The 26,500-nt window shown below is 40.6% G+C and overlaps 1 protein-coding gene across 1 annotated transcript in view; it reads right to left on the bottom strand.

Annotated features, from left to right (window-relative positions):
* The window catches only part of LOC140698396 (uncharacterized), a 126,306-nt gene that overhangs the window by 61,598 nt on the left and 38,208 nt on the right, over positions 1 to 26,500 (bottom strand). The window contains exons 9-10 of the mRNA XM_072968735.1: positions 4,238 to 4,411; positions 3,645 to 3,784 (exon numbers count right to left, since the gene is read on the bottom strand). Of these exons, the coding sequence (XP_072824836.1) occupies positions 3,645 to 3,784; positions 4,238 to 4,411 (314 nt within the window). The remainder of the gene's footprint in view (positions 1 to 3,644; positions 3,785 to 4,237; positions 4,412 to 26,500) is intronic.

Here is a 26,500-nt window from a genome sequence, read left to right as displayed (position 1 = left end):
GGGTACTGTTCATTGGTAGAGCATATGCTTAGCATGTACGAGGTCCTGGGTTCAAACCCCAGTACCTCATTTTAAAAATGAAACAAGTAAATACACCTAATTACCCAGCTGAAAAAGTATTTTTTAATTCAAAAGTCAAAAAACACCTTGCAATTGACACAACATTGTAAACTTGACTATACTTCAATTAAAAAAACAGCCTTGCCTTACAAGAATATATCTGGATTACGGATGTTTGAAAATGTAAAATGCATAGGGTACCACCTGCATAAAAGGAGGTGACTGTACACATGTTCTATCCCTCCTTTATGAGTTATACTTCCTTTGGGGGGGTTATAACCTCTCAGAGCTAATTTTCTCAGATTAAAAAATATAAACATTACCTGATTCTCAGTACTGCTGAAGAATCAGATAACTCTATGAAAGCATCTGACCCACAGAGTTTACTCAGTAAATGTTTGTTGAATGAATGAATAAACAAGCAAAGTGAATGCTGCTCCCTGCCACAAACCATCATAATGGTACTGCCTGGAAATTCCAAGCCCACGTTCACCCGACTCTGCATTAACAATGTGGGTGACCTGGACAGGCCTGTGTGCTTCTCGAAGCCCCAGTTTAATCGTGAATAGAAATAAGGGCAATAACACAAACCTCAAATTGTTAGTGAGTCAGTAATGAATTGTACCCCAACACTGCAAGATGGAACCATTAAGAAAACTGGGCAAAGGGTCCATAGGCCCTCTCCATATAATCTCTTACTACCACATGGGAATCTACATTACATCTCAAAATTAAAAGTCTAATATTTTAAAGAGGTTATCGAGGTTAGGTGAGCTCACTGTCTCAAATAAGGAACACACAGTACAAATAGGACAATGCCCAGCCCATGAGATACACTCAGTTAACATTCCCACTGAGCCCACTAGTCCCTCCAACTTCAGAGCAAGAGGATGGGTCCTCATGGCAACAGGCCACAGCACCTGAAGCTAACAAAGCTAATGGTGTCCACTTAAAAGAGCCCCTGTCACCACCCTTGTTCTAATTTTCTATTTGTAATTTTTTTCTTTTCATTAAATTGGAACTCCAAATTGCATAGAATTCTTACCAGATATCATGATGGCAGCCCTTCAAAACCTGACCACAGAGATCATGATGGCAGCCCTTCTTGGTGAAACAATAAAATGAAAAGCCATTTCCACAAGACCTCTGTGTAAATCTACTAGGGAACTTCATCCTGGACTGAGGAAGAGGACTGGGGAGTAGGGGGTAAACTGGGACACGGAGAAATATGGGCCACCTGTCCCACAATGGACTTTAGACTCACCCTCACCCTCCAGGAACGTCTAAATACACACAGACAGAGTGCTATGGACAAGAATTTTTTTTAAACAAATCCCTGAATCCCTAGCAGATCTTGTTTCTACTGAGACACAAATGTCTTATTTGTATAATGTTTCACAGAAGCCTTAAAATATTATCACCCCAACTTGACACATCAAGAAACTGAGGTAGAGAAGTTTATCACATTCTACAAGATTAGAGAGAGGCCATGTCAGACACCATATTTAAATCCAAGTCCCTGCTCCGTTGCTCACACTAGAAAGTGTCACATACTGCCTCTTTCCTGCCCTCTCCCTGCAATAAATCTCTGAAGAGTCTTTTCTGTGTCACCTGCAATCAAAATCACATCAATTTTTCACAAAGAGCTATGTCACTCCTTGGAGGACATACCAAAATCTAAAGGGTTGGGTTGAGAGGAGATATTTGCATTTTCTGTTTCTCAAAGGAAACATGGCTTTAAAAGAAACTGAAAAGTATTTATCTAGTCTAAGCGCTCATTGTGCACAGAAAGAAACGGAGGCTCAGAGGAGAAGAGGAAAGGGCGTTATTAACAAATATTGCCTCAGTGCAGCACCAAGCCAGCCCTGGGCACTTCTGGGGGAGGATCTGGAAGGCCCAGGAGAATGAGTGTTAGAAAATAGAAAGAGAAGAAGAATATAAGGCCCCGTCTCTACACCACCATACCATGAATTTCCACCAAATTACCCAGTATGGGTGCAGCCAATATTAAGGTTGTCTAAACAGGTTATTGAAACCTGGAATTCTCAACCATAGTGGAAATTCCAGCATTTACTGTGCTTTTTTCCCAGTTCAATCATCAATTCAGTGGGCACTCTGTACCAGGGACTACACGAGACCTGGAGTTCTCCCAAATAAAGATCTCTATTACCACGTATGCAAACCACATAAAGGCCACCAGAAGAAAAGCGCCCACAGATAAGATGGAATTACTGAAACTGAAAGCAGCCAAAGAGCATATATTACTAGGAAAAATGGTGCTCCTATAAATGGACTCATGGACATAGAAAGCAAACTGTATTTAGCAGGCAGGAAAGGAGGGATTAACAGATACAAATTAGTAAATATAAAATAATTGACAAGGACCTGCTATATAACACAGGGAACTATATTCAATTTCTTGTAATGAGTTATACTAAAAACAATCTAAAACATATGTATATACATATGCATATGTTTATAACTGAATCTCTGCTGTACACCTGAAACTAACATTGTAAATTGACTACACTTAAATAAAAAATAATTTAAAAAATAAGTAAAAATAAAAGCAACGCCATTAAGAAAAAATAAAAGAACACTCTAATCCCCTTAGCTGTAGGTGGTGGAGAATTCTGGTTGCAAACACCAAGTCCACTGGATCACTCCAGCAATGGCTGTCACTCTTTCTGACCATCAGAGAGTCACTTGTTTCACTGAGGTTTCTTTTCTCTTCTGTGAAAGGCTACAGCTGCAACTAACGATGTATAGAATCTCATCATTCACAAGCCCAACAAGTAGTGAGGACTTCCCATGGGCCAGGCTCTGGACAGAGGAAAATATAGGGTCCGAAATATATTCATGGGTAGAAGAAGTTTGTGCCATAAAGACGTTAATTCTTCCTGTTTTGATAGACAGATTCATTGCAATTCTGATTAGAATTCCTACCAGATTTTTCTTGGAATGTAACAAGTGAATTTATGGTCAAGATTAGCCAAGAAATTTCTTTAGAACCACCACGGGGGAGGGGTGGATAGGTCATTAATTTCCACTGCTCTTTCTGAAGTGATAAAAACGTTCTGGAATAATAATGGTTGCACAACTGTGAATATGCTAAAAGCTGCTGAATTTTACCATTTAAATGGATGGAATTCATGGTGTGTGAACTATATCACAATAACGCTGTTATATGAAAAAATATTTCTTGACAAATATTTTTCTTTTTATACCACTACTCTGTCCCACAATTTAAGAAAAACAAAAAACCAATACAAACCAAACTGTGCCAGGAGTTCTTTAGGACTGCAATATCCCTGGGTCTCCAAGGCCTCTGGTGATGCTGTTCCTGTTAACACACACTAGCTGGGCTGGGCTAGTTAGGGACTGTAACTGTCTTTTTAAAATCGACGGTCACACGTTTCACCCTTGGAGAGGGAAGGAAGGAGGATATCACAGCTTCATGCCTTCAGCTCATTTTTAACAGAACCAAGCCCTGCTTTCACCACTGTTAATCCCTCTCACTATAAAAACACGTGACATCAACAAGCACCGCCATCATAACACCTGAAAGTGTTCAAGGTACTTACCTGCGGCAGAAACACTGAGGGAGGAGACAGAAGCTTGCTCAGCACTGATGCTCCCTTTTCCCGACTCCACCAGGTGAAGCTGGGCGCTACAGCCAGAGGCTCTCAGCCCGGGGAGCAGCACACACGCCACTGAGCTGGTCCTGAGGGAGGGTGAAAGGGAAAGGAGGGCAGCCCTAGGGGGGAGGGAAAGGGGGGCTGCGGGCTGCAGCCCCGCTCGGAGGCCAGCCCCAGCACCAGCATAAGCCGCCCGCTCCCGTCCAGGTCCGCAGACCAGGCCCGCCCGGGAAACAGCCCGCCCATTGGTGGGGACGGGCAGGCGGCCGAGGAGAGGAAGCCCGGGAGGAGAGGACTCGCGGGCGGGAGAGGGGAAGGGGACGCCAGCCGTGGACTGAGGGGATCCCGGCTGCGTGAGAGGTGGCAGGCGCACACCTGGACCTGGACAGCTGTGGCCGGGGCGCCGGGGCAGGTGGTGCTGTCAGAAGGGTCTGGCCAGAGAAATTCAGCTGAACAAGGGCTGACTGGCGCCCTTGGGGGCTGTGAAAGGCGGATCACCCTCCCGAAGCCGCCTGAACCCTTTCCCGGGAGCCCCCCACCTTGCACTTCCACAGCCAGAAGCCCCGGCCCCAGGCAGGAACCAAAGGCCTAACGGGCGACAGAGTTGAGAAGCATTTGGGGCCAATCCCCGGCTCGGACATGGAGCTTCGAACCAGCGGACCACCAGGCACCGACAGCGCATGCGCAGGAGGGACATGGATCCTCTCTGGATTCTGAGAGAGAAGGTGGGACAGCGAGGGAGGGAGAAGATGGGAGCGGGTGGAGAAGAGGGGAAAAGTGGAGGGATACAGATGGACAGGAAGAGCAGAGAAGGGATGGGTCTGGATAGGGGAGTGTCGTAGCTGAGTTGGAGAGAAAAAGCTTTACCTCTAGGGCACCCTGAGATGGCAGACCTACCTCTGTACCCTTCTGTAACAGTTCAAGTCCCGCAGCTCATGTTTTACCTCCCTGATCCAGCCCTCCATCAGATGCTTCTGCAGAAACACTACGGGGATCACACCCGTTGCCCCCACGCGGAGCTGGGTTTTCTGTTGCTCTGAGAACCAAGCACCCGCAGGTGTTGTCGCTCAGAACTTCCTTGGGAAGAGCACATATTCCCTTTTTACACGCTGGGAAACAGGCAGGCAGGATCTCTGCCTTAGCTCCACTGTCCCAGGTGTTGGGCTGGCGGGGAGCGGGATGGTACAAGATCAGAGCCCCAGACAGAGCAGACTGCCTGAGTGTTGGTGCATAGTCCCCATCCCTCCTGGGTAAACCATACCCCACCCTAGTGGAAACATCAAGGGCTCACAGTGGTTTCCTGGGGGTGGGAGAGCTGTCCTCTTGTGAAGGAAAAGTCCAGCTGGGCTAACAAGCTAAGTCACAAATCTAAGTGTGATAAGTGTCGGTTTACTGATCTAAGTTCTGCTGGGCTATCTCGTAAATCTGAAGTTTAGTGTCAGTTTATTGGGCTAACAACCTAACTCGTAATTCCAAGCTCAACAAGTGTCAGTAACGTGATCTATTACAAATTGATAAGCTCCAGTGTACTGATTCCTTGCTTTTTGTTCTTTAAGTCTTATTGGCTAATATCCCCTTACTTGTATTGAAGTATTTAAAACCTCATGTGCACGTCTTGGAGGTGCTCAGAACTTCGGAGCAGAAGCCCCTCTGAGCCCGCCGGCATAATAATTCTGAGTACTCCAGCACTCCGATTGGTGCTTGTTTCTTGGCTGGCCTGTTTCCATAACACTCAGCTCCAGTGCCCAGCTTTCTAGGTAGATAGGAGTGTTACCAAGTCCAAATTCATTCTCCTCAGTGCAGGACAGGCCAATAAGTTTGGAAACCAGATGTTGGGGCTTGGAATAGCAAGTTTCTGTAGACCTAGTTGGCAAACTAATGTTCTGGAAAACCATCTCCCCAAGTCACAATTCAGGCTCCTTTCCTACGCGCTTGGTTGTTGCAAACTTCTTAGTGTAGGAATTCCTTCTTGTTAGAATCCTTTGTTCTTACAGCTATCTGCGTGGGTCAGATCCCTGTAAATCTCCAACAAAACAAACGATATTTTCTATTCTGCAATTTGCTATCTTTTAATGAATGAAAAAGTGTTAAATATCCTTAAAGGTCAGAGCTTCAGAATAAGCTCTCCTGTGTATTTCAGGCTCTAGGCAACAATTTCTTACAAGCAAGATGAAGCCTAGGAGACAGAGCATAGGGTTAAATTCAAAGGAACAAATCTAATATGGAGTCAGATTTGTTCTGTTCTATTACCCGGGCAGAAGCCACTTGAGGATTTAAATCTCTTTAAGTTAAAAATAACTAAAACTTTAAAGGAATTTACATACATAGGTGGGAATGTGCAAAGCATATCTGGAAAAGCACCCAAAAGATAGTAAACAGTGGCATCTCCAGACAGGGCTGAAAGAACAGAGGATGAGGGAAAACTTCTTTCACTTTTTTTTTTTTGTGCTCTGTTTGAGTTTTTCTTTAAACCATTTGCTTGCATTTCTTTTTCAGTTAAAATAATGTGTAATGGAGCAAAGGAGTAACTAGCTTAGCAAATACAGCAGCCATGGAATCACTAAGTCATCACTTTTGATTTAAGCCAGAAAGCATTTTTTGACTCTCTCCAATGTGCTCAGTCCTGTTTTAAGACTTCTTTTATTATAATAATAATAATTATTATTATTATTATTATTATTATTATACTATTATTATTTCTACTACTATTACTATTACTATTATTACTATTATTTTATGAAATAATAACATGGTATACCTCACCCCTGCCCATGGCTGGTGGAAAACCAACTGAGTTTTTCTTGAGTTGTTTTCCAAGGAGTAGAGATGAGTTTATAAACAGAACACATCTTCAGGGCAAAACAGGCAGTGTGCATTACCAGCAGGCCAGACAGCAATGAAGGGTTTTCAATAGAGGCGCCCAGAAGCTGAGAGAGAAAGCCTCCAGGACACTACAAAAAGCTGCCCAAACTGCCATCTCCATGGCACTACTGAAATAGGAAAGAACAAATCTGACTCCATATTTGATCTGTTTCTTTGAGTTTAACAAAGCCAAGTTAATATGCTCCGGTCTTTTCATGGGTTATGATGTCACAGAGGAAACGGACAGGTCAACAAGGAACCACTCTGCCGTGATCACGGAGCCGGGGAAAGGGACGGGCTGCAAGATGTATGAAGCAGCCGCAACTGTGCCCGTGCTTCTAGGCAGGTATCCAAAATCGCCTCGACAAGGTGTCAAACATTTGTGCCCATGTCCTCATCAACAGACATGTATTAAAGACAAATGGAAACATATAAAAGGCCAATACCCTTGCTGGGTACACCGTCCAAAGAACAAAGTCTCAGTTTGACAACTGGCCATCTCGGTTCCATGGGATTCATTCTTGGAGAACCTTAAAAACCACTCTTCTGCCCTCAAGAATTGCTGCATATTTGTCCTATCTTTGGCTCAGGGATGCAGCACGTTCAAGTGAACTATAATGTCTGCACAGATTTGACTGTCTTTCTCCAGGTTCATTTGTCCATTCCAATGAGGCCTGAGCTAAGTCCATCCTCTGTAAGATCTATTCCCTCCAGTGACAGCTCATTGAGCCTGCAATTAAAAGCCAAGTGAACAAGACTGTCCTCAGCTAAAAATTTCACCCACCCTTCACTGTTTTCTTAATCTCCTCTCCTGGCTAATTGCAACAGACTAACACCTCCCTCCACCAAGATTACCAACTATGTCATTTTGTCTCCCCAAAGAGAAAGTAAGGTCCATAATAGAGGAGACAACTACATAGTCACCTCTGAATTCGTAGCATATAGAAATGTTAATAAATAGAACTATGATCATGGCTTCTTTCCTTTAAAACCTTTCTGGTTATTTGAATGAGACCTTGGAAGAGAGGTGTTTGCTGTCCAGTATCTTGATCCACAAGACTCTGGAGGCCTTTTTCAGAATGGCTGTTCACTGATTCATTCAAAACACAACTTATCAATCAAGGAGTAGCTGTGCTTTTCTGCCAGGTGTTTGTGGTCACTCTAATGCCAGAACAACTTTAAACTATATCCTTACTTTGGATTTGTTATTTTTCCCCTCTTCCAAAAAATTGACTTTCCTTATTTTCTTGCCTTGAGGAATTTTTTTTTTCCTATTTCACCCTTTAGTAAACCAAGATCCTCAGGATGGGCTTGGCCCATAATATGATCCCCCATCCAACTCCTAGTGTCAGAGGCCTGGGGCTCACATCCTGCCCTCCTGTCAAGGCAACTGAAAATCAGTTCAGGATCGAACCAGCACCCCAGGGATTCTAAGGCTCGCATATCTCCCAGAAACCCTGCTTTCTCGTTTGTCTTGGCTTCTGAGAATTTCCCCTCATTTTCTTGACAATTAGTTGTGCAGCTTGAAAGATGAGGAAGGAAGGTTTTATTTCTTAATCAGCATTTTAAGGAACTTGTGTAATGAAAGTTTTCACGAGTTTCTAGAACCCTCCATTGCCGAGATAGAAAACACACTAGACATTTTCTAAATTTAGCTCCCATGTGCATTTTTTCTTTGTTTTTGTTTTCTTAACTGTTAACAGACATTTTTTAATTAAAAAAAAATAAGGCCCCAAAAAGGATAGAACACTGAAGGGGCAATCAAAATTAAAGGGCAAAGACAGAAAAATGATAACTTCTCTACAAAGTTAATATAATACATACACTATGTATCAGATCAGCAATTCTCAGTAACAGCTAATTGAAACATGACCATGAGGTAAAATTTCTCTCCTGTCAGGACATGGCCAACAGAAAATACAATTAAACCAACAAACTAATATCCTAAGTCTGGCGAGGTACAGAAGGCTACAAGTTAAATGTGTCTTCTTCTGGAAAAGAGGAAGACACACCAGCTCTTTTCTGTGGAGCCTGAGCCCACGGGAGGACGGTGAAGTGAGCTCTGTAAGTACCCAATTAGAAAACTGAGTGATGAATAAATAGACGTGAGCTTTGATGACAGAGGTGATACTACTATTCATTTGTCCTGTAAAGTATGACTTCCGTTCAGTGATCAATACTTCGGTGTCCTCAGGAGTTGACATTATTCGAAAATGCACAGCCTGGGCCCAGACCTCCTCTTTCAGCTCGTGACACTGCACTTAGATGTCACAAGGGCACCTCCAACTCCACCTGCAAAGAGCTGACTTCATGGTGCTCCTCCAATAGCCGTCCTGCCCAGGGCCTCTGGTCCGGGGCTAAGTTCTCCGTGCCTCTCCCAACTCAGACCCATCACTCACAGATGTGAATGGACCCCTCCTTCAGGGCCCAGATATCCTCAGACACCGAGTCCCACCACCCACACCTGACCTACCAGATACTCACTGTCACTCACTCAGCACTGACTCTGTGCTGGGACCATGCTTCACACTGCAAACGTTATCTCACTGGATCTCCACAACAGTCCTGGGAATTGGGTACATCACTGCTTCTATTGATTAGATAAATTGTTTCACTTCCTTGAGTGCGTCATTCAAACTGACACGGCTACTGAGCCACAAGCCTGGGCCTGAAAACAACTTGAAAATTGAACACTGCTACACCTCGCAGCCACCCTACTCTGACTCATCACATCACCTCCTGCCAAGCCTTCTAAATGTTTCCAAGCATTCTACAAGACAAAAGTGAACTACGAGAGCACCCCACTCTCCAACATAAAATCTGTCAATGATGGTCCACTGCCCTTAGGAGAAAGCCCCACCGGGCCTGAGCACAGCCCAATGGCCCAGCATCTGCATTCCCTGCGCGGCCGCGCCGCCTCACCCAGTACGCAGCTCTACACGTGCCTTCTCTAGGACAGGGATGCTGACTCCGCACAACCCAGGGCTTGTCTCACTTGAACAATGATCACCTTCTTCAGTGTTCATCTTCTTCTTTGCTGACCCTCAGAAAAATGTTTTCTCATGATGAATCAATATCTTTTTCCTTATAACTTCCCATCATTGATAATGAGCTCCCCCAAAAGAGAGAAGACCTAATTGTCTGTCTCTTTATCTGTAAAGTGAGATTAACAAGGAAATATGTGAGGTTTTATGAGAAATAATATTCATGTGAGGCTGAGGGACAATTCCATCATACAATAAGCACTCAATATGTGCTTAGTTAATATTAATAAGATTATATTGCATTCCAGCAACCTTCAATCAATTTTTAATGACTTTGTCCAACAGACTACTGACAAACTGTTGGACGAACCACTTTGAGCAGATCAGCACAAGCGTACTGGGATAGGTAAGCGCTGACTCCAGTTGCAGCTGCAGCCACCCAGCACTATGGGGTGGGGGCAGTTTGCTCAAGCTCTTACATGTTGCTTGAGCATTTAGTTGTCGTTATTGATTAAAGACAGGTGTTCTTTAGTCAAAGCCCCTGAAACATAAATCTTCAAAGATTGATGCAAATTAGGTTTCAAGAACAACACTCTCATTAGAAATTATTTGAAAATCATAGTCTTAGCTACTCCGCACATCAAAAGGGCATGTTCTTAATGTATCTGACTAAATACACCGAAAGGGTTGTTTAAAAGGAATTACGATGAAGCCATCCTGAATAAGCTCCAGTATCATCTGCACAAAGCCCCACCCAAGGGTCTCATTTCACATTTCCACATAGGTGTTCAGGTAGCTTAACTTGGGTCTTGGTTTCTTATAACACGGGGTGGGGAATTGTTGTGGATAGATTTAAGTAGCAAATATATAACTAGGGTAATTGCTGTTAAGGAATTCTAGAAATAAGAAGATTGATATATAGTCCCACCCATAAGAAACTCAGCATTTCCAATTACAGCAGCATTAAAAATAAAATGAGAGATACATTTAACAAAAATTTACAAGATTTGTACATTGAACTTTTTGAAGTATCACCAAAATAAATTTTAAAAGATCTACATATATGGAAGACATCCCATTTCCATGGAATGATAGACAGTATTATTAAAAATATTAAGACTCCTCAAAATGATCTACATATACAGTGGAATCCCTATCAAAATTCCAGCTGACTTCTTTGCAAAAATTGAAAAACTGATCCCAAAATTAATATGGACGTGCAAGGGGCCCAGGATAGCCAAAACAACCTTGCAAAAGAAGAGTAATGTTGGAGGACTCACTTTAAAAGGTACTAAAATGCTATAGTAATAAGTCAGTATGTTGCTGGCATAAGTTTGGATAAATAAATCTATGAGACACAATAAAAACCCACGGGGAAAAACTTACATTTACAGACAGTTTTCCACTAGGGGGCCAAAAACACCCCATTGAAAGAATAGTCTATTCAACAAATTGTGCAGGGACAGCTGGGTGTCTGCAGGCAAAAGAATCAATCTGGAATCTGAACACCCATATTTTATATAACAAATAAAAATTAAAACAAAGTAGATCACAGACAGAAATGTAAAAATTAAACCTATAAACTTTCTAAAAGAAGACACAGTATAAATCTTTGTGGTCCTAGGATAGGCTTTGGTTTCCTGGATACAATACCAAGAGCACAAGTGATAGAAGAAAAAAGCAGATAAACTGGACTTCATCAAAATTAAAACCCTTTTCTTACAAAGGACATCATCAAGGAAGTGAAATGACAGGGGAAATGGGTATCTCAAGTCAGAGAGTGCTTGCTTAGCAAGAAAAATAAAATAAATCATTACATCTAACTACCTCCCCTGTAAAGAAATTGTTTTAATGTTTAAAAAAATATAGTGAAAGACAATGTGCAGAATAGAAGAACAATTTTGCAAAACATGTATCTAATAAGAGAGTAGCATCCAGGATATATAACGAATTCTTACAACTGAACAATACAATAAAACAGACCCAATTTTTAAATTTACCACGAATTTAGATACATATACAAATGGCCAATAAGCATATGAAAAGATGCTCAACATCACTAGACAAATCAAAATCAAAATGAGATCTCATTTTACACCCACTAGGATGGTTATTACCAAATCACGGACAATAACAAATGTCGTTCAGGAGGCAGAGAAACCTCATATGCGGCCAGGGGAAAGGGACAATTGTGCAACTTCTTTGGAGAAGCCTGGTATTTCCTCAAAAGCTTAGAGTTATATGGCTCAGCAATTCCACTCCTATATGTAGAGTCATCCCTCAATACCCTTGGGGGGTTGGTTTCAGGAACCCCACACCCTGGATACCATAATCCAAGGATGTTCGAGTCCCTTTACAATCAGCCATCTGGATCCATGTAGTGGAAACTACAGATATGGAGGGCCAACTGTACAACCAACAGAATGAAAACATATTCTCATAAAAATTTCACATCAATATTCATAGCAGTATCATTCAGAGTAGCCAAAAGTTACTAACAATATCCATCCATCAATGAACGGATAAACACATTTACCAAGAATAGGCCCACAAACTTTTGGTCATTGAAACTTTGACAAAGGAGGTGAGAACATACAATGGAGTAAAGACAGCCTCTTCAGCAAATGGTGCAGGGAAAACTGCACAGCTGCATGTAAATCAATGAAGTTAGACTACTCCCTCACAGCATACACAAAAATGAATTCAAAATGTGTTAAAGAATTAAACATATAGACAAGACACTATAAACCTCTTAGAAGCAACCATAGGCAAAACATGTGACATACATCTTAGCAATGTTTTCCTAGAGCAGTCTACTCAAGCAATAGAGAAACAACCAAAAATATACAAGAGGGATCTAATTAAACTTACAAACTTTTGCACAGCTAAGGAAACAGTAAGCAAAACAAAAAGACAACCAACCTATGGAATGGGAGATAATATTTGCAATAAATGAAACTGCTAGGGGCTTAATTTCCAGAATATGTAAACAGCTTTTACACTTAATAAGAAAGAGAAACAAACAATTCAATTCAAAAAATGGCAGAAGTCCTAAAGAAACATTTCTCCAATGAAGACGCACAAATGGCCAGTAGGCACATGAAAAAATGTTCAATATCATTATCAGAGAAATGCAAATCAAAACTGCAATCAAATATCACCTCTCACCAGTCAGAATAGCCATCATTGAGAAATTCACAGACAATAAATACTGGAGAGGCTGCGGAGAATTGGGAACCCTCCTACACTGTGGTGGGAATGCAGTTTGGTGGAGCCATTGTGGAAAAATGTATAGAGGTTCATCAAAAGACAAAACCTTGACCTCCCAGATGACCCAGCAATCCCACTCCTGGGCATATATCCAGAAGGAACCCTAATTAAAAAAGACACCTACACCCCAATGTTCACAGCAGCACTATTTACAATAGCAAGACATGGAAACAACCGAAATGTCCACTGACAGATGGCTGGATAAAGAGGTTGTAGCATATTTGTCCAATAGACTACTATTCAGCCATAAAATAATAATAAAATAATGCCATTTGCAGCAACATCAATGGACATGGAGAATGTCATTCTAAGTGAAGTAAGCCAGAAAGAGAAAGGAAAATACCACATGAGATTGCTGACATGTGGAATCTAAAAAAAAAAAAGAAAGAAACAAAAAAATAAACTTATCTACAGAACAGAAACAGACACAGAGTCACAGAAAACAAACTGTGGTTACCAGAGGGGGGAGGGTGTGGGAAGGAATAAATTGGGAGTTCAAGATTTGCAGTTACTGAGTATGTAAAGAATAAACAGCAAGTTTATACTGTATAGCACAGGAGAATATATTTAATATTTTATAGTAACTTATGTTTAAAAACAGTATGAAAATGAATGCAGGTATGTTCCTTTTTAACTGAAGTCTTGTGCTGTAGACAAGAAACTGACACAACATTATAAACTGACTAGACTTCAATGAAAATATTTTTAAATAGACTAAAACCAAAAAAAATGGAAAAGGATATTATCAAACAAAAAGAATAAAGTACTGATTCAGGCTACAATATGGATGAACCTTGAAATTTTATGCTAAAATAAGCCAGACACAGAAAGCCAAATAGTGCCCTATAAGGTGAACTGTATCTAAGCGTTTATTGTACTACTGTAAATTTTCCAGAGGTTTGAAATCTATCAATATCAAAATAAAATGTATTATGCATTAAAAACGCTTCCTCACAGGAGGGCTTTAATTATTAAATGCAGAAACGCATATAAAGCTCTTGGAAAAACAATTTGCACGTCCACACACAGTCACTGCTGTCACTGCCACTCAGAGGGTGGTGACAGCGCTGATGAGAGCTGCCTCCACTCGCTCCCCTGCAGAAAGGAGTGAAGGCCTGAGCTCTGACAGGCAGGGTGAGCGTGAACCTGAGTCATACACAGCCACGTTCCAGACTCTGCGTTACCCAACTTTCTTATACAAACTGCAACATGTAATGTAAACACGCTAGAGGGATGTATCTTACAACACAGGGAATACAGACAATGTTTTACAGTAACTATAAATGGAGCATCTATTGTACACCTGAAACTAATATCATATTTTAAATCAGCTATATTTTTATGAAAAATTAAAAAATATTTTTAAAATGCTATCACTTTAATATTCAATTCGGTTTTTAAGTTACTACTAAACAGCTCAGAATGTATAAAAGCATTTAATTGTGCTGTTTGCTTACATATTTATTTACATTCAGCCTCTTGCTAAAAGAGAATTTAAACAATTCTGTTAAACACAGCTTAACAACCATAACAACAAAAATGCAAAACGGAGAGTGAAGAGAAAATGGAGATTCAATACTTAAATGAAACCAGGGGGAGATAAACTCATAAAAATGGATTCCATGAAGTCAGGGCAAGTGTTAAAGGCCAAATTCAGCTGTAAGATTCTTGGCAGCTATAGCAAAAAGAAAATGATGAAGGGGCGGGTGGTAGAGCATGTGATTAGCGTGCACGGGGTCCTGGGTTCAAGCCCCAGGGCCTCCACTAACAGATAAATACATCCAATTACCTCCCCCCCAAAAGAACCCCAAAGAAAAGATAAAGAGAAATTTCTTTCCCAAAAAACCCTGATATTAAATTTGGGTTAAATACTTAAAAAAAGATAAAAAGAAAAATAAAAAATATAAGTGACACTGTGAAGGAAAACCCCAGCTGGGCTAACAAGCTAAGTCACAAATCTAAGTGTGATAAGTGTCGGTTTACTGATCTAAGTTTTGCTGAGCTACCTTGTAAACCTGAAGTTTAGTGTCAGTTTAATGGGCTAATAAGCTAACACGTAAATCCAAGGACAACAATTGTCAGTAACGGGATCTGTTCCAAATTGATAAGCTTCAGTGTACTGATTCCTTGCTTTTTGTTGTTTGAGCCTTATTGGCTAATAGCCCCATACTTGTAATTAACCCTATAAAACCTCATGTGCACCTCTTGGAGGTGCTCAGAGCTTTGGAAATGAAGCCCCTCTGAGCGTGCCAGCGAAATAAATCTCAGTACTACAACCTTGTGAGTTATACTTGTTTCTTGGCTTGCCTGTTGTTTCTATAACAACACAAGCGATAATGCCCGTGAGATAAATCTGCGGAGGTTGCTGTCAGGTCCCCATGTCTCACGTAGGAAAATCTGAAACATTTTTCTTACCATTCAGGGTCATCATATGCCCACCTCACACCTCTAAATGCAGGAGCACAGGTAGGGCCCGACCTTTGCTGTCTCTGTGTCATCACAGTGAGACAGGATGGAAGGGGGAAGAGCACAGCCATTCAAGGAAAGCCACAGCAATTAACATCAAAATGTTAAAGGATTCAAACCCCAATAGGCCTTGAGGCTCAGGATGAAGAGATTTAACTTCTAGCAGACCTTGAGCTTCAGTAAACATCCATTGTAATAGTAACTTGGTGAATAACATGCCCCAGGCAACATGGCAGTCCCAATGCTAGCCACAAAAGGTCAAAGGGTGGGAAATGGCCAAATCCCTGGGAATCCTAGCCCCTTGCCCTAAGGCTGGTCCTTCTACTTATTAGCATATGAAACCACCAAGCCCAAGAAAACAAGCAACACAGCGCCACCTCGCGGTCACCACTCTCTCTCCCTCTTTGGGGAAGGCCCACAATGTGTGGAGTGTGTACCTACTTCTAATATGAGCATCAAACCCCCACACCTCGTGAAGTTTCTCTTGCCTATCAATGTATCTCTCTGAATAAATCTCCCTTTACTCAACACTGGCTTGCTCTTGAATCCTTTACTGCATGAAGTTAAGGAACAAAATCTGGTGGGGCACATCCCAGGGGCTCAATGAAAGCCTGGGACACAGCCCTTCTCATGCCCAACGTTTTTTATTCTTGTATCAACAGGACTGGGCTGTGAAGGGAGGTCTGAGGCCACAGCTAAGGGACAGAAGCAGCCTCCAGGCCTCCAATTGGTGGGCAGTCTCTCCCCCAGCATGGGTCTTGGGGTCTGCCCGGTTCTCTGTGTTTCTCTGTTGTGCTGACTCCCCAGACATACAACGTACTCCTAGGCTTGTCCCCACAAAACCCTTCTCTCCAAAATACAAGCACATCATGTCACAATCCTCTTGTTCAACAAGGAAATGTTCAGCCCACTTTTTTCCTCCCCAATAAAGTACCCAACTGTCCTCGCTCCCATCACACCACTATTTTCTTTGTGTGAACTCTGCACTCGCCACACCCCATCCTGAACACAGGTGCCTTACTGGCTGTGATTGAGATGTTTCTTTCTCACACAGCAAGCGTCTTTTCACTTTCCCCTTGTTACCTTAAAAAAGCATTTCCTGAGTCACTCAACCCTCTGATTCTGAACTAACAAAGTGCTGAGTTTGCAGTCACTATATGCATACATCCCAGTTTTGGCTAGGTTTCCATCACAAGATCTTCATTAAGGAGCTGCATCAAGAAGTTTAAAGAGGCTATTCTTACATCTGAGTGGAGGAGCCTGCAAAAAAGTTGAATGGCTTTGAAGAGAGAGTTAACCAGGGACAAAGAAGTTGCAGGTCCTAGTCAAAAGTGTCATGAGGCAAAATGTTCTCCCAAGACTCAGTGTGGCTTATGAACACGGAGTCGGCGGGGAGGAGGTGACAGGCAGTGAGTAGGGTGAGTGATACAGGTTACGCTCCCCCAGCTGGGGAAGAAAAGGTTTTTTCCAGTTTTCCAAACAATTTCTTACTACCTTTTTCTATTATTGTCACATACTATTTCCAACGAATTAAGCATATCAATGTCAGTCATTTGGGCCACTTGGGAGAAGCTACACGATGCCATTCACAGGGCTGGGACATGACAGCCACACCAGTCTAGATTGAAAGAACAGTCGGGGTATTTGCAAGGTAATCACGGGCATGCAGCAAACTCCCCAGCTTCAATGACCTCATCTCAATGCTGGGGCCAATAAAACTACCAAGCAAAGTGCGTGATGATTATGGCCAACATCTGTTTATTAGTTAAGTGCCCGAGACAACTGTCGCTTAATGGGGAATGAGTAAGATCAACGAGGCCCTGTCTACCTGGCCACATGCGCCCTGCCTTCCTGCCTTGGTGCAGCAGCAGAACTTGTTTAGCTGAGATGAACACCCCCAGAGCAGCCCAGACGGGAAAGCTCCCAGCTCTGCACGGCGAGACATGTTCCTTTCCTTCTCAGAGCTGATCACAATTTGCTGTCGTCTGTTTTTATGTTTATCCCTTTTGTAACTGTCTCTCCTTCGGAGTTTTTGCTCAAGCAGCACAGGGCCAGATGTGTCTTGCGGCCTGCCGGATATTCTGGGCAGGGAAACAGCCGACTCCATATCTGGCTCTGGTGCTGAACAGAGAGGGCAGAAGGCCCAGGGGCCCATGCTGAACCGAGGCCTCTGCACCCAAAATTATGGTCTGATTTTGGGCAAATTATACAGTCTTTTTACCATGAGATTCCTCATCTGTCCATGAAATTAACTGTCCATGGCACATAGAATTACAAGGATTATAGGAAATCACCAAATTCATAACCTAGCCAAGGGGCTGCAAGTGCATCCTCAACAGACAAATGCTGCCTTTACGGCTCTGACACATGCTAAGCGGGGCGGCCCCACACAGTGAACACTGCTAAGTGCCAGTGGGTTAAGTGCTTCATGTGTGCTATAATACTCTTTAGATCTTACAACAATCCCAGGGTGAAACGAATATTATGCACATTTCACAGATTCACCAACAGGTTAAGAGATTTTGAATTCTATTCCAAGGCCCTATGGTGAAGAAATGGCAATTTAAACCGGAATCTGGGCCCAGGCCTTGGCTCCATCTCTCTCCAATCCACCTGACCACTTGCCTTTGAATTCCACCTCTCCAATACACAAGTTTCAGCCGGCCAGCTCTTAAATGCAATTTGTGCAGTTTGTCAATGTTGGTTAATTACCATAAACTGTTCTCAGAAACCACTACAGTAAAGAAAGGTGGACTTAAGGAATTCTGCATTGCGTTCTCCTGCAATGTGCAGGATCCCATTCCTACACCTCCAAATCCAAGTGTATGCTGCCTCCCTGTTTATGTTTGCACACGGCTTATTAAAGCAGAAGGTACCTGCAGTAATTCCATCTCGGTTGCTTTCCAAGGTTGCAGATTATCCATAATCAGTCTGTGAACGAAAATACTACAATGTGAATGAGAATACTGCAACCATGACAGTAAACAAAGAATACTGAAACCAAGTCATTAAAGGCTGCCGCCACCCCCCAGCTAGGACAGGCCTGCAGCTCAGCTGCTACAGCAACTCACAATGGTGTCATCTGAGCAGACTCAGAATAAGAAAGGACAGGCTACTGGCCCGAGATAGCTAGGTACTTGTCTAAAAAATGAATTCAGTAAGTCCAAATATTTGCTTCCTCTCACACATACAAAAGTACTAAATTCTTGAACTTGAGATACCTGGCTTTCTTTAGATAACAAGCAATCTTTTATTGTTCCAACAACCTGGTCTTTGTTGTAAATCTCCTATATATCCTAGCTCTGCCTCAACCTCTTGGGAGCAGTCCCTCAGAGAGTTCTGACAGGCTGTCATCCCGGCTCGAGTCCTCCCGCCAAATGAAACATAACTCTTAACTTTTAGGCTGCACATGTATTTCAGTCAACAGTTTTGGACACCATGAAGCACCACAGCAGATTTCTCTCCACCTGAACTCTCCAAGTAACCGGAGCCTTGGTACCAGCAGTGGCCCTTTGTGCCCATCCACCACCTCGGGGAGTCCAGATGAATTTGGGTGAGTCTCTCCTGGTTCTCGGATCTCACATATTGGTTGATGATCCTAAGTTTTATCTGGCGGTGTATCCAGGTACGTGGCCCTCCAGTTGAAAGAAACTGAGGTGAATTACCCACCCAGTGGAGACATTGGGTGGGGCCTGGTTGAAAGATAACAGGAAATATCCACCTTGAGGATATGTCCAAAGTGGGGCTGGTGGAAACATATGAGGAAAATACTCACCCAGTGGAGACATCCTGAGTGAGTCCAAGTTGAAATACACTGGGTTCAGGACTGAGTGGTTAGGTAATAGTCTGGTCTAATATTTTCCTCAATTTGGTTACCTCCATTGAATTTTTCAGGATAAAAGTAAAACTCTTATGAGGAAACTTTCAACTCCAAAATTCGGACCATCCTCCTGGCTGGTAACAGCATTCTCGGGTGACAGGGAATCTTCCAGGAGTGGTAGACACAAAGACTTCATGACACAGAGTTGTCCCTGTGGGAAATCTTACTAGCAAATTTATTCTGAGAACCCGACCTTACAATGAGGAATAGAACTTTCAAAAAAAAAAAAATAAAGAACAGAAAAGAAAAGAAAAAGAAATGACAGATTGCCAGTCTCCAACTATTACCCCAGCCAGGTTTATGTACATACAAAATTTACAACATTAATTGGGAATAAGAAAAAAAAAAAACTCACTCTGAAAATAACTAACCAGGCCTGATAAAAACATTTTTTGGAATTCTGAACTTATAAAAACAAAATCCCCTTTAGGGGTAACTTGGATTTCTCTTCCTGTGTCCTTGAAATGTAAATGTTTTATCTTTCTCTGGGTGTTTTAAGTGTGTGTATGTATGTATATGTATGTTTAGTTTATTTTTTAAAGGAAACCTTGGACTCCACCATACAAAAGTTTCAAGTATTGTGTACATATGGTGGCCACGCAAATAAATTGGGATTCTAAGCAATTCTTTGATTGTACCAATTTTCAGATATTTTGCCATCTTAAACTTTGCTGCATCAGCCTGGACCACAAAGGCTTTTAGCTTTTGGAGAGTAAACCTTTGAATTTTATTTAGGCAACACCCCGACTCTCATGTGGAAGGGCCTCTTCATCTTATTGGTTTAAAATCACTATATATATATTATATTTGTATATAAATTGACGGCCATATGATGGATTTTTTAATTTGGAAAAACTTTTTAATTGGTGAAAGTTTAAAGAGATCTCATTATAAACAGTTGTTTTATGGTTTCTATTAAAATCAAGTTTAAATGTAGAAAAATATACCTAATGGTTAACCTAAGAACTTAGTTAAAAAAATAAAACTGGTTTGAAAAGCTACGTTTGTGTTTTTCCTTTCTGATAAATGTTTCTAGATATGCTAATAAAAACTTAGAATAATTAATGTTAATTAGGTTGAATAACTGGAAAAATTATTGTAAAAATGTCGAAAAAAAAATAAGTGGCTTATCCCAAAAGGATAAATATTTTTAGATGGTTATTTTGAATCAAATAAATAAAATGGACATTTTTGGATTTACATACAGGGTTTTGATACTACATAACGTAAAGTTAAAAAAAAAAGGGCCAAAGAGTTCACCTACTCCCCCCCAAGATTAAAGTTCAAACAAGCCCATTTTACTTACCACAGTTTGAAATATATGTATATATAGACTGAAATACTTGATCAATAATTGGGATAACAGACCAATTAATGAAATTAAAAACTGAGAAGTGCCTAAGCTCTTTGGCTGAATCTTGGGCATCCTAGAGACTTCTATAAAATTATATACAATGCACACACACAAAAAAAAAGGTTTCTGGCACTCCTTCTAGAAATAAGAATTATTGATTAAACTTAATAAATATAAAAATTAAAGGTATAAGATTTAATAAAATTGAGATAAAAGTTTGTGAAATTGGTATATTTAAATGGTCTTTATACAAAACTTTTGCTTGTGTTGTGGGATACATATGTTTAAGAGGAAAAACACTTCCCCTTCTTGGTATTATAAGGCTAGGCACATATCTGTCCCTCTGAAAATATTAATTGAACAAATTAAAATAAACCAATATAGTTACATAAGCCGTCCAATATAATGTAAAACTAAAAACTAATTTGAGTGGCTAATAAAAAAATACAGGTTTACCCTGGGTTTAACTTATAACACAAGGAAAAGAGATCTTACTAAATGCCTTATGCAAGTTTTGGAAGACATATTTAAGTAAGCCTTAAAGTTTTAAAACATGAAATTCTTTGTTTACAGCTCTTCTCACTGATACAAAAATGCCATTTAAGGAGATAAAATACGGCCTGGGTGAGAGAGCAGTTCTCTGGGGACCTGGAAGACAGTGTCTTTGTCTTGCACATCAGAAATATAAATACAACAAACAGTGACCTAGGACTGAGTCTAATTAGCTCAACGAAATAAACCTTAAGGCCAAGAAATTTTTGGCATATTAGAACTCAGAACTCTGAAGGGTCCTTCAGACATTGTGAAGAAATTTTAACTGTCTGTTTCATAAATAGTAAGCCTTAATGATTTGAGCAAGCAAATTCAGCTTACTCCAACTATTATTATACCTATCTTATAAGTAATTTTAAAGTGAAGCTATGAGATCTCTACCTTTTTTCTGATTATAAGCCTGTGTACACATTATAGAAGTGAGATATTTCTACTGCTAAAGAAAAAAAATTCAAAGTCATAGAGCTCTGCTTAATTGACGTAAAAATATAAGAGCTTAAACATTAAGTATTTTTAAAATAACAACTGAACAAATTGACTTTCAGCGTCATGTGAAATGGAAAATATTCAATATTAAGATAATATTTGATATTGTTTAGTTTAAGTATGTTCTAATTAATATAGACATCTTTAAAGTCATCAATATTATGTATAATACCTTTACTGTACCTAGGTTTAATGAAAGTCAAATAAGATCCTGTTATATCTGTTGCAGATTTGTCAAAAAAAAATAAAAGTAATGTGCTGTGGTAAAATTTTAAGTAAATTAAATGCAAATGAGATGAGAGCTTTGGGTAAATATTTAAAATATATTTTTAAAATGTATGTTTAAGATAATCTCTAAGTGTTTGGTATCTTTAAATTCTAGTGTTGTGCTAAATTAAGTTAAATGACAAGATTTTATTAAATAGCTATGCCATTTTCAGATAAAATAACATTGAAATACGAATTACTTAACATTTAACTTCCTCTTACAGTGAAACTAAAGGTATATAGAAATATTAATAAATGGTTGGTGCCACACTGAAATAGTCTCTATTAGTAAGGGAATGATCTCAGTATCCTAGGAAAGTAATATAAATGCGTAAAGGAAGATATAAGAATGGAATTATATTTTGTTAATGAAAAATAGTGACTTTCTCCTGAACCTGGTTACTTCTGAATAGAAGAAAAATAAGGGACACACTAATATAAGTATAGAAAGCTGTGGAAGGCTTGTGGAAAAGGAACCCTGAGGGAAGAGTTTTGTACATGGTCAGAATTGGCTAAATTTAGAAACAAATTGGGCAACTTAAATGAATCTTAGAAGTAAGCTGGTACAAGATTAGAATTGTTTTTCTCTCTGTTAAGAGGAAAAAATTTTCTTAAAATGTTAATCCTCCTTCAGTAACAGATTGTAAAACTTCTTATACCACTTAGCTGATCTGTTCTGCCTTTACCTTTGACGTATTTTCTTGTTAATGAATTAGTACTACTTTACAGTGATCTATATGTTTATCTGATCAAGTGTTCTGAAATCTTTCAAAAAGCTCCCCAAATATAAAATTCTAATTAATTAAATAAAAAATAATTTAATTAATTAAAATTCTTTTAATCTCCAGTTAAGTTTGGGATGCTACAGAAGGCCCCTGAAACATCCCAAAGAGAGATTTTTAACTATAAAGTTTCATTTGGCATTTTAAATAACATGGAATTGTCAAATGAATCATAAAACTTCTAAGGTTATATTGAATGAGACAATATTATTAATATAGATATTGTAGAAATTATATGGACTCCCTAAAATTCTGGTATATCTGAAATGTTACCAGTGATAATTATGGGTACAGTGAACAGATTTCTTTATTGATTATAGTGTAACGGTGTTTAACCATGCTTTTAAATCTTTTGTCATTTATAGACAGTTAATTGTTTTCTTCTGATGGTTTTGCAAAATGCTTTCTCTTCAAGGAGATTTACTGATTCCTAATAAATTTCACACTATAGCACTGAACTAAACTGGGTAAGACATTTTAAAGTTCTAATGAAAACTCTCATTAAAAGAATTAGTTACATGGGACTGATTAACCTGCTGAATATGGTTATAATTTTTGATATTGTTTGAAATACTACTGGCTTTTAACCTGTTTCCCAGACGTAAAGAATCTCTTCTCCTTAAGCTAGTTATGGTTCACAGCAATTTGATAAATTATACCTATGTAATCACACTTGGAATACTTATCTTTTCTCTCTATCTGATCCCTCAAGAGACTAAAAACACTTAGGTCCCCAGTGGCTCTATCAAACAAATTAGGGAGATCATCTCCTAACAGATATAGGAGTATAAAGATATTTTAAGGATTTTAAAGAGAAAAGAATTTACCTAAATCTGTAAGGCAGAAACCCATGAAAAGCCTTGACGTGTCTTTCTTGGCCTTAGCAAACCTTAACATTCTACCCTGAGACTCCGTATTAAAACTTCCAACACAGCCAATTTAAAAAAGCCTATATGATCAAATAATCAGACTTAACTTGTAAAAAATTAATCTTGATTTGGCTATATTTGAGAAAACTGAGGGTAACTTAAGAGAGAAAATAAATTATATTTTAGTGGATATTAAATTCTAGTTTTGTTAATTGAGGTCCATATTTACTAAGACACTTCCCAGATCATTCCTTGCTGTTATGTCACATTACTGTACGGTTTAATTGAATTATGAAAAGGATACTCTAGGTTTGTTTCTGAAGCTCAGAAATCTATCCTTGGGTAAAGTTCCAATGCCCCATGACCTACAGCCAGGGGATTATACATACTGCAACAGGCATGACTTAAAGAACTGTCTCCAACCTGAATGGAAGGACCCTTTTTCAGGTACTCTTTACCAGACCATACACACCAAAGCTGAAGGAAACGGAGTCTCGGATTCATTTCCTATCTGAAACATCCCCTGCAGTGCACTGGCCTATCGAGTGCTGCTCACCTTAAAACAATGCCCAAATGGAGAAAAAGCTACCAGACCAGGATGAGAAGAAGACGACATCTGAGCTAGACAGCTGACCCAAGACACCGGACCAGGACTGTATACCAATTACTTTGATAATTTCTCCAACCTTTGATTATGATCTACTCCACTTGTTAAGTTTATGATAAATTACCTATGTCTAGTACTTCTGTGTTACCTTGGTGGGTTTCCCTACTCCAAGGCTCTAATTAGATAGCCCTCAGAAATGTTATTCTAAAAAGAATTTATAGTTCTGTTTAGGCCACTGTTGATCTTACAAGGTGGGAGATTTCAACTGGCCAATTAATACCTGCTCTGACCCTGACCATAAATATGAACTTTCTCATAGGATCAAACTCAGAAACACAAGCAAAATTTTAACCCAAAAATACAACTTCTCGACTATTAAAATCTTACTCGTGACTTTATTAATGTTACTAGCTGTATTACTTATATCCTGTCTATTTTATAAAATTGTTGTCTGTTACATTTCCCAACGTGTAACTAGGCCCACAAGATTGATGATGGCTAAACATCTTGAAGAAACAGATAAAATTTATAACCCTGAATAAAATAAATATAATAGTGTGATTCTAGGTATGGGAATGAGCAAAGATGGGTAAACACTTTCTGTATCATAATAGACTAGTAAGACAGGTGATCCAGAGAACTTTTAGTATCAACAGGGCCTGACAAAAAAAAACTTACACCTTGAATGGCAACTTAGAAGATTCTTCACCTGAACTAGGAATGAGCCATCCTAGCACCGTGGGACAAAATTGGTCATGAAATTTCTCTCAAAAATTGGTCAAATTTAGGACCAAGTGGGAGCACTGTGAATGAAAATACTACAATGTGCATGAAAATACTGCAACCATGACAGTAAACAAAGAATGCTGAATCCGAGTCATCAGCGGCTGCTGCCAACCCCCAGCGAGTACATGCCTACAGCCCGGCCTCTCAGCCACTCACAGTGGTGCCCTCTGAGCAGACTCAGAGTAAGAAAGGACAGGATACTGGCCCTAGATAGCCAGGGGCTTGCCAAAGGAATGAATTCAATGACCCAAATGTTTGCTTCTCACCATACATAGAAAAGCAGTAAATACTTGAACTTGAGATATCTGGTTTTCTTTAGATAACAAGCAATATTTTATTGTTCCAATTACCTGGTCTTTGTTGTAAGCTTCTATATATCCTAGCTCCTCCCCTACCTCTTGGGGGCAGTCCCTCAGAGTGATCTGAGAGGCTGTCATCCCGGCTCGAGTCCTCCAGCCAAATAAAACAAAGCCCTTAACATATAGGCTGAACGTTTATTTCAATGACGTTCCAGAATAAACACAACTCATCAATTCTGTAATGGAACACACTGAATCAGGAACCAAAGCGTGTTTTAGTCCGGAAAATCTCCGGGTTCCTATTTCTTCCTGTCATTATACAATCCCTCTAGAACTCATTAATTTGCTGTCTGCTCCTCTGGCAACAAAACTCGTAGAAGACTCAACTCAGCAGAGCGCCCTGCTGGGGAGAACACCCCGCAGAAGCACTGCAGGCTGCCTGCCCTCCTGCACGCTCTGCTGACCCTTGGTGTCCTCCGTGGAGACCAGGCCAACAGAGCTGTTCCTAACAGCTACAAATTCGCACACGTTAAATAAATCATTTTATTTTATATGATATTTTACGTATATACACATCTCTGAAAACAGCTTTGCAGAAGCTCAAATCTTCAACATCAATCCCCAAAGGCAAATCCGGTCCCCAAGGGGAAACAAGACTTAAGACGACGCTAAGGCCTCCAAAGTCCTCTCAAGGACCGTCAACCAAACTGCCTGCAGGTCTGCAGCTGCAGGCTGTTACATGTCTGCTTTTAAAGCAACCCCTTCCTGCCCTCGGGTATTACAGTGTCCCCCTATGCCCTCCCGTCTCAGGGTAAAAGCAGCCGTTGCAGAACCTTGCAGGGAAGCACTGACAGGAGTCGACAAAGAGGATCAGAGCTAAGCTAATACTTCTGATGACACGACCTTGTCACTGTGTCACTTTACAGATGAAGATATATATAGAGAGAGGTGGGGTGATATTGCTCAAAGTCACACAGCTAATAAGTGGCAAAGTCTATAACTCTGCTCTTCCCTTCGGCGTGACGCCCCAGCTGGGACGCCCACAGGGTTGTCTCATGCCTGCCTGAACAATCCTCTCCTGTCACTCATAACCCACCACAGGGTCTGACCCTAGCCTGCCTTTTCAGCATCTATTTCCTCCAGTCTCTCAGGAACAAGGCCGTTTGGGCCACTGTATGACTTCCGGCTCCCGGAAACATCAGTGCTCATGCTGGTCTTGCCTGTGCATCCGGCCCGCTGCTCAGAGGCTCTTCCTCCCCTGCAGGAGTACGTTTCCACTCTCCGCAGGGACACCTCCTCAGGGGAGCCCTCTTCTCACTCTCAGCACGGCAGGGCCAC

The sequence above is a fragment of the Vicugna pacos genome, chromosome 9 (assembly GCF_048564905.1).
Source record: "Vicugna pacos chromosome 9, VicPac4, whole genome shotgun sequence".
Taxonomy (NCBI): Eukaryota; Metazoa; Chordata; class Mammalia; order Artiodactyla; family Camelidae; genus Vicugna; species Vicugna pacos.
This window is presented reverse-complemented; position numbering and strand designations above follow the sequence as displayed.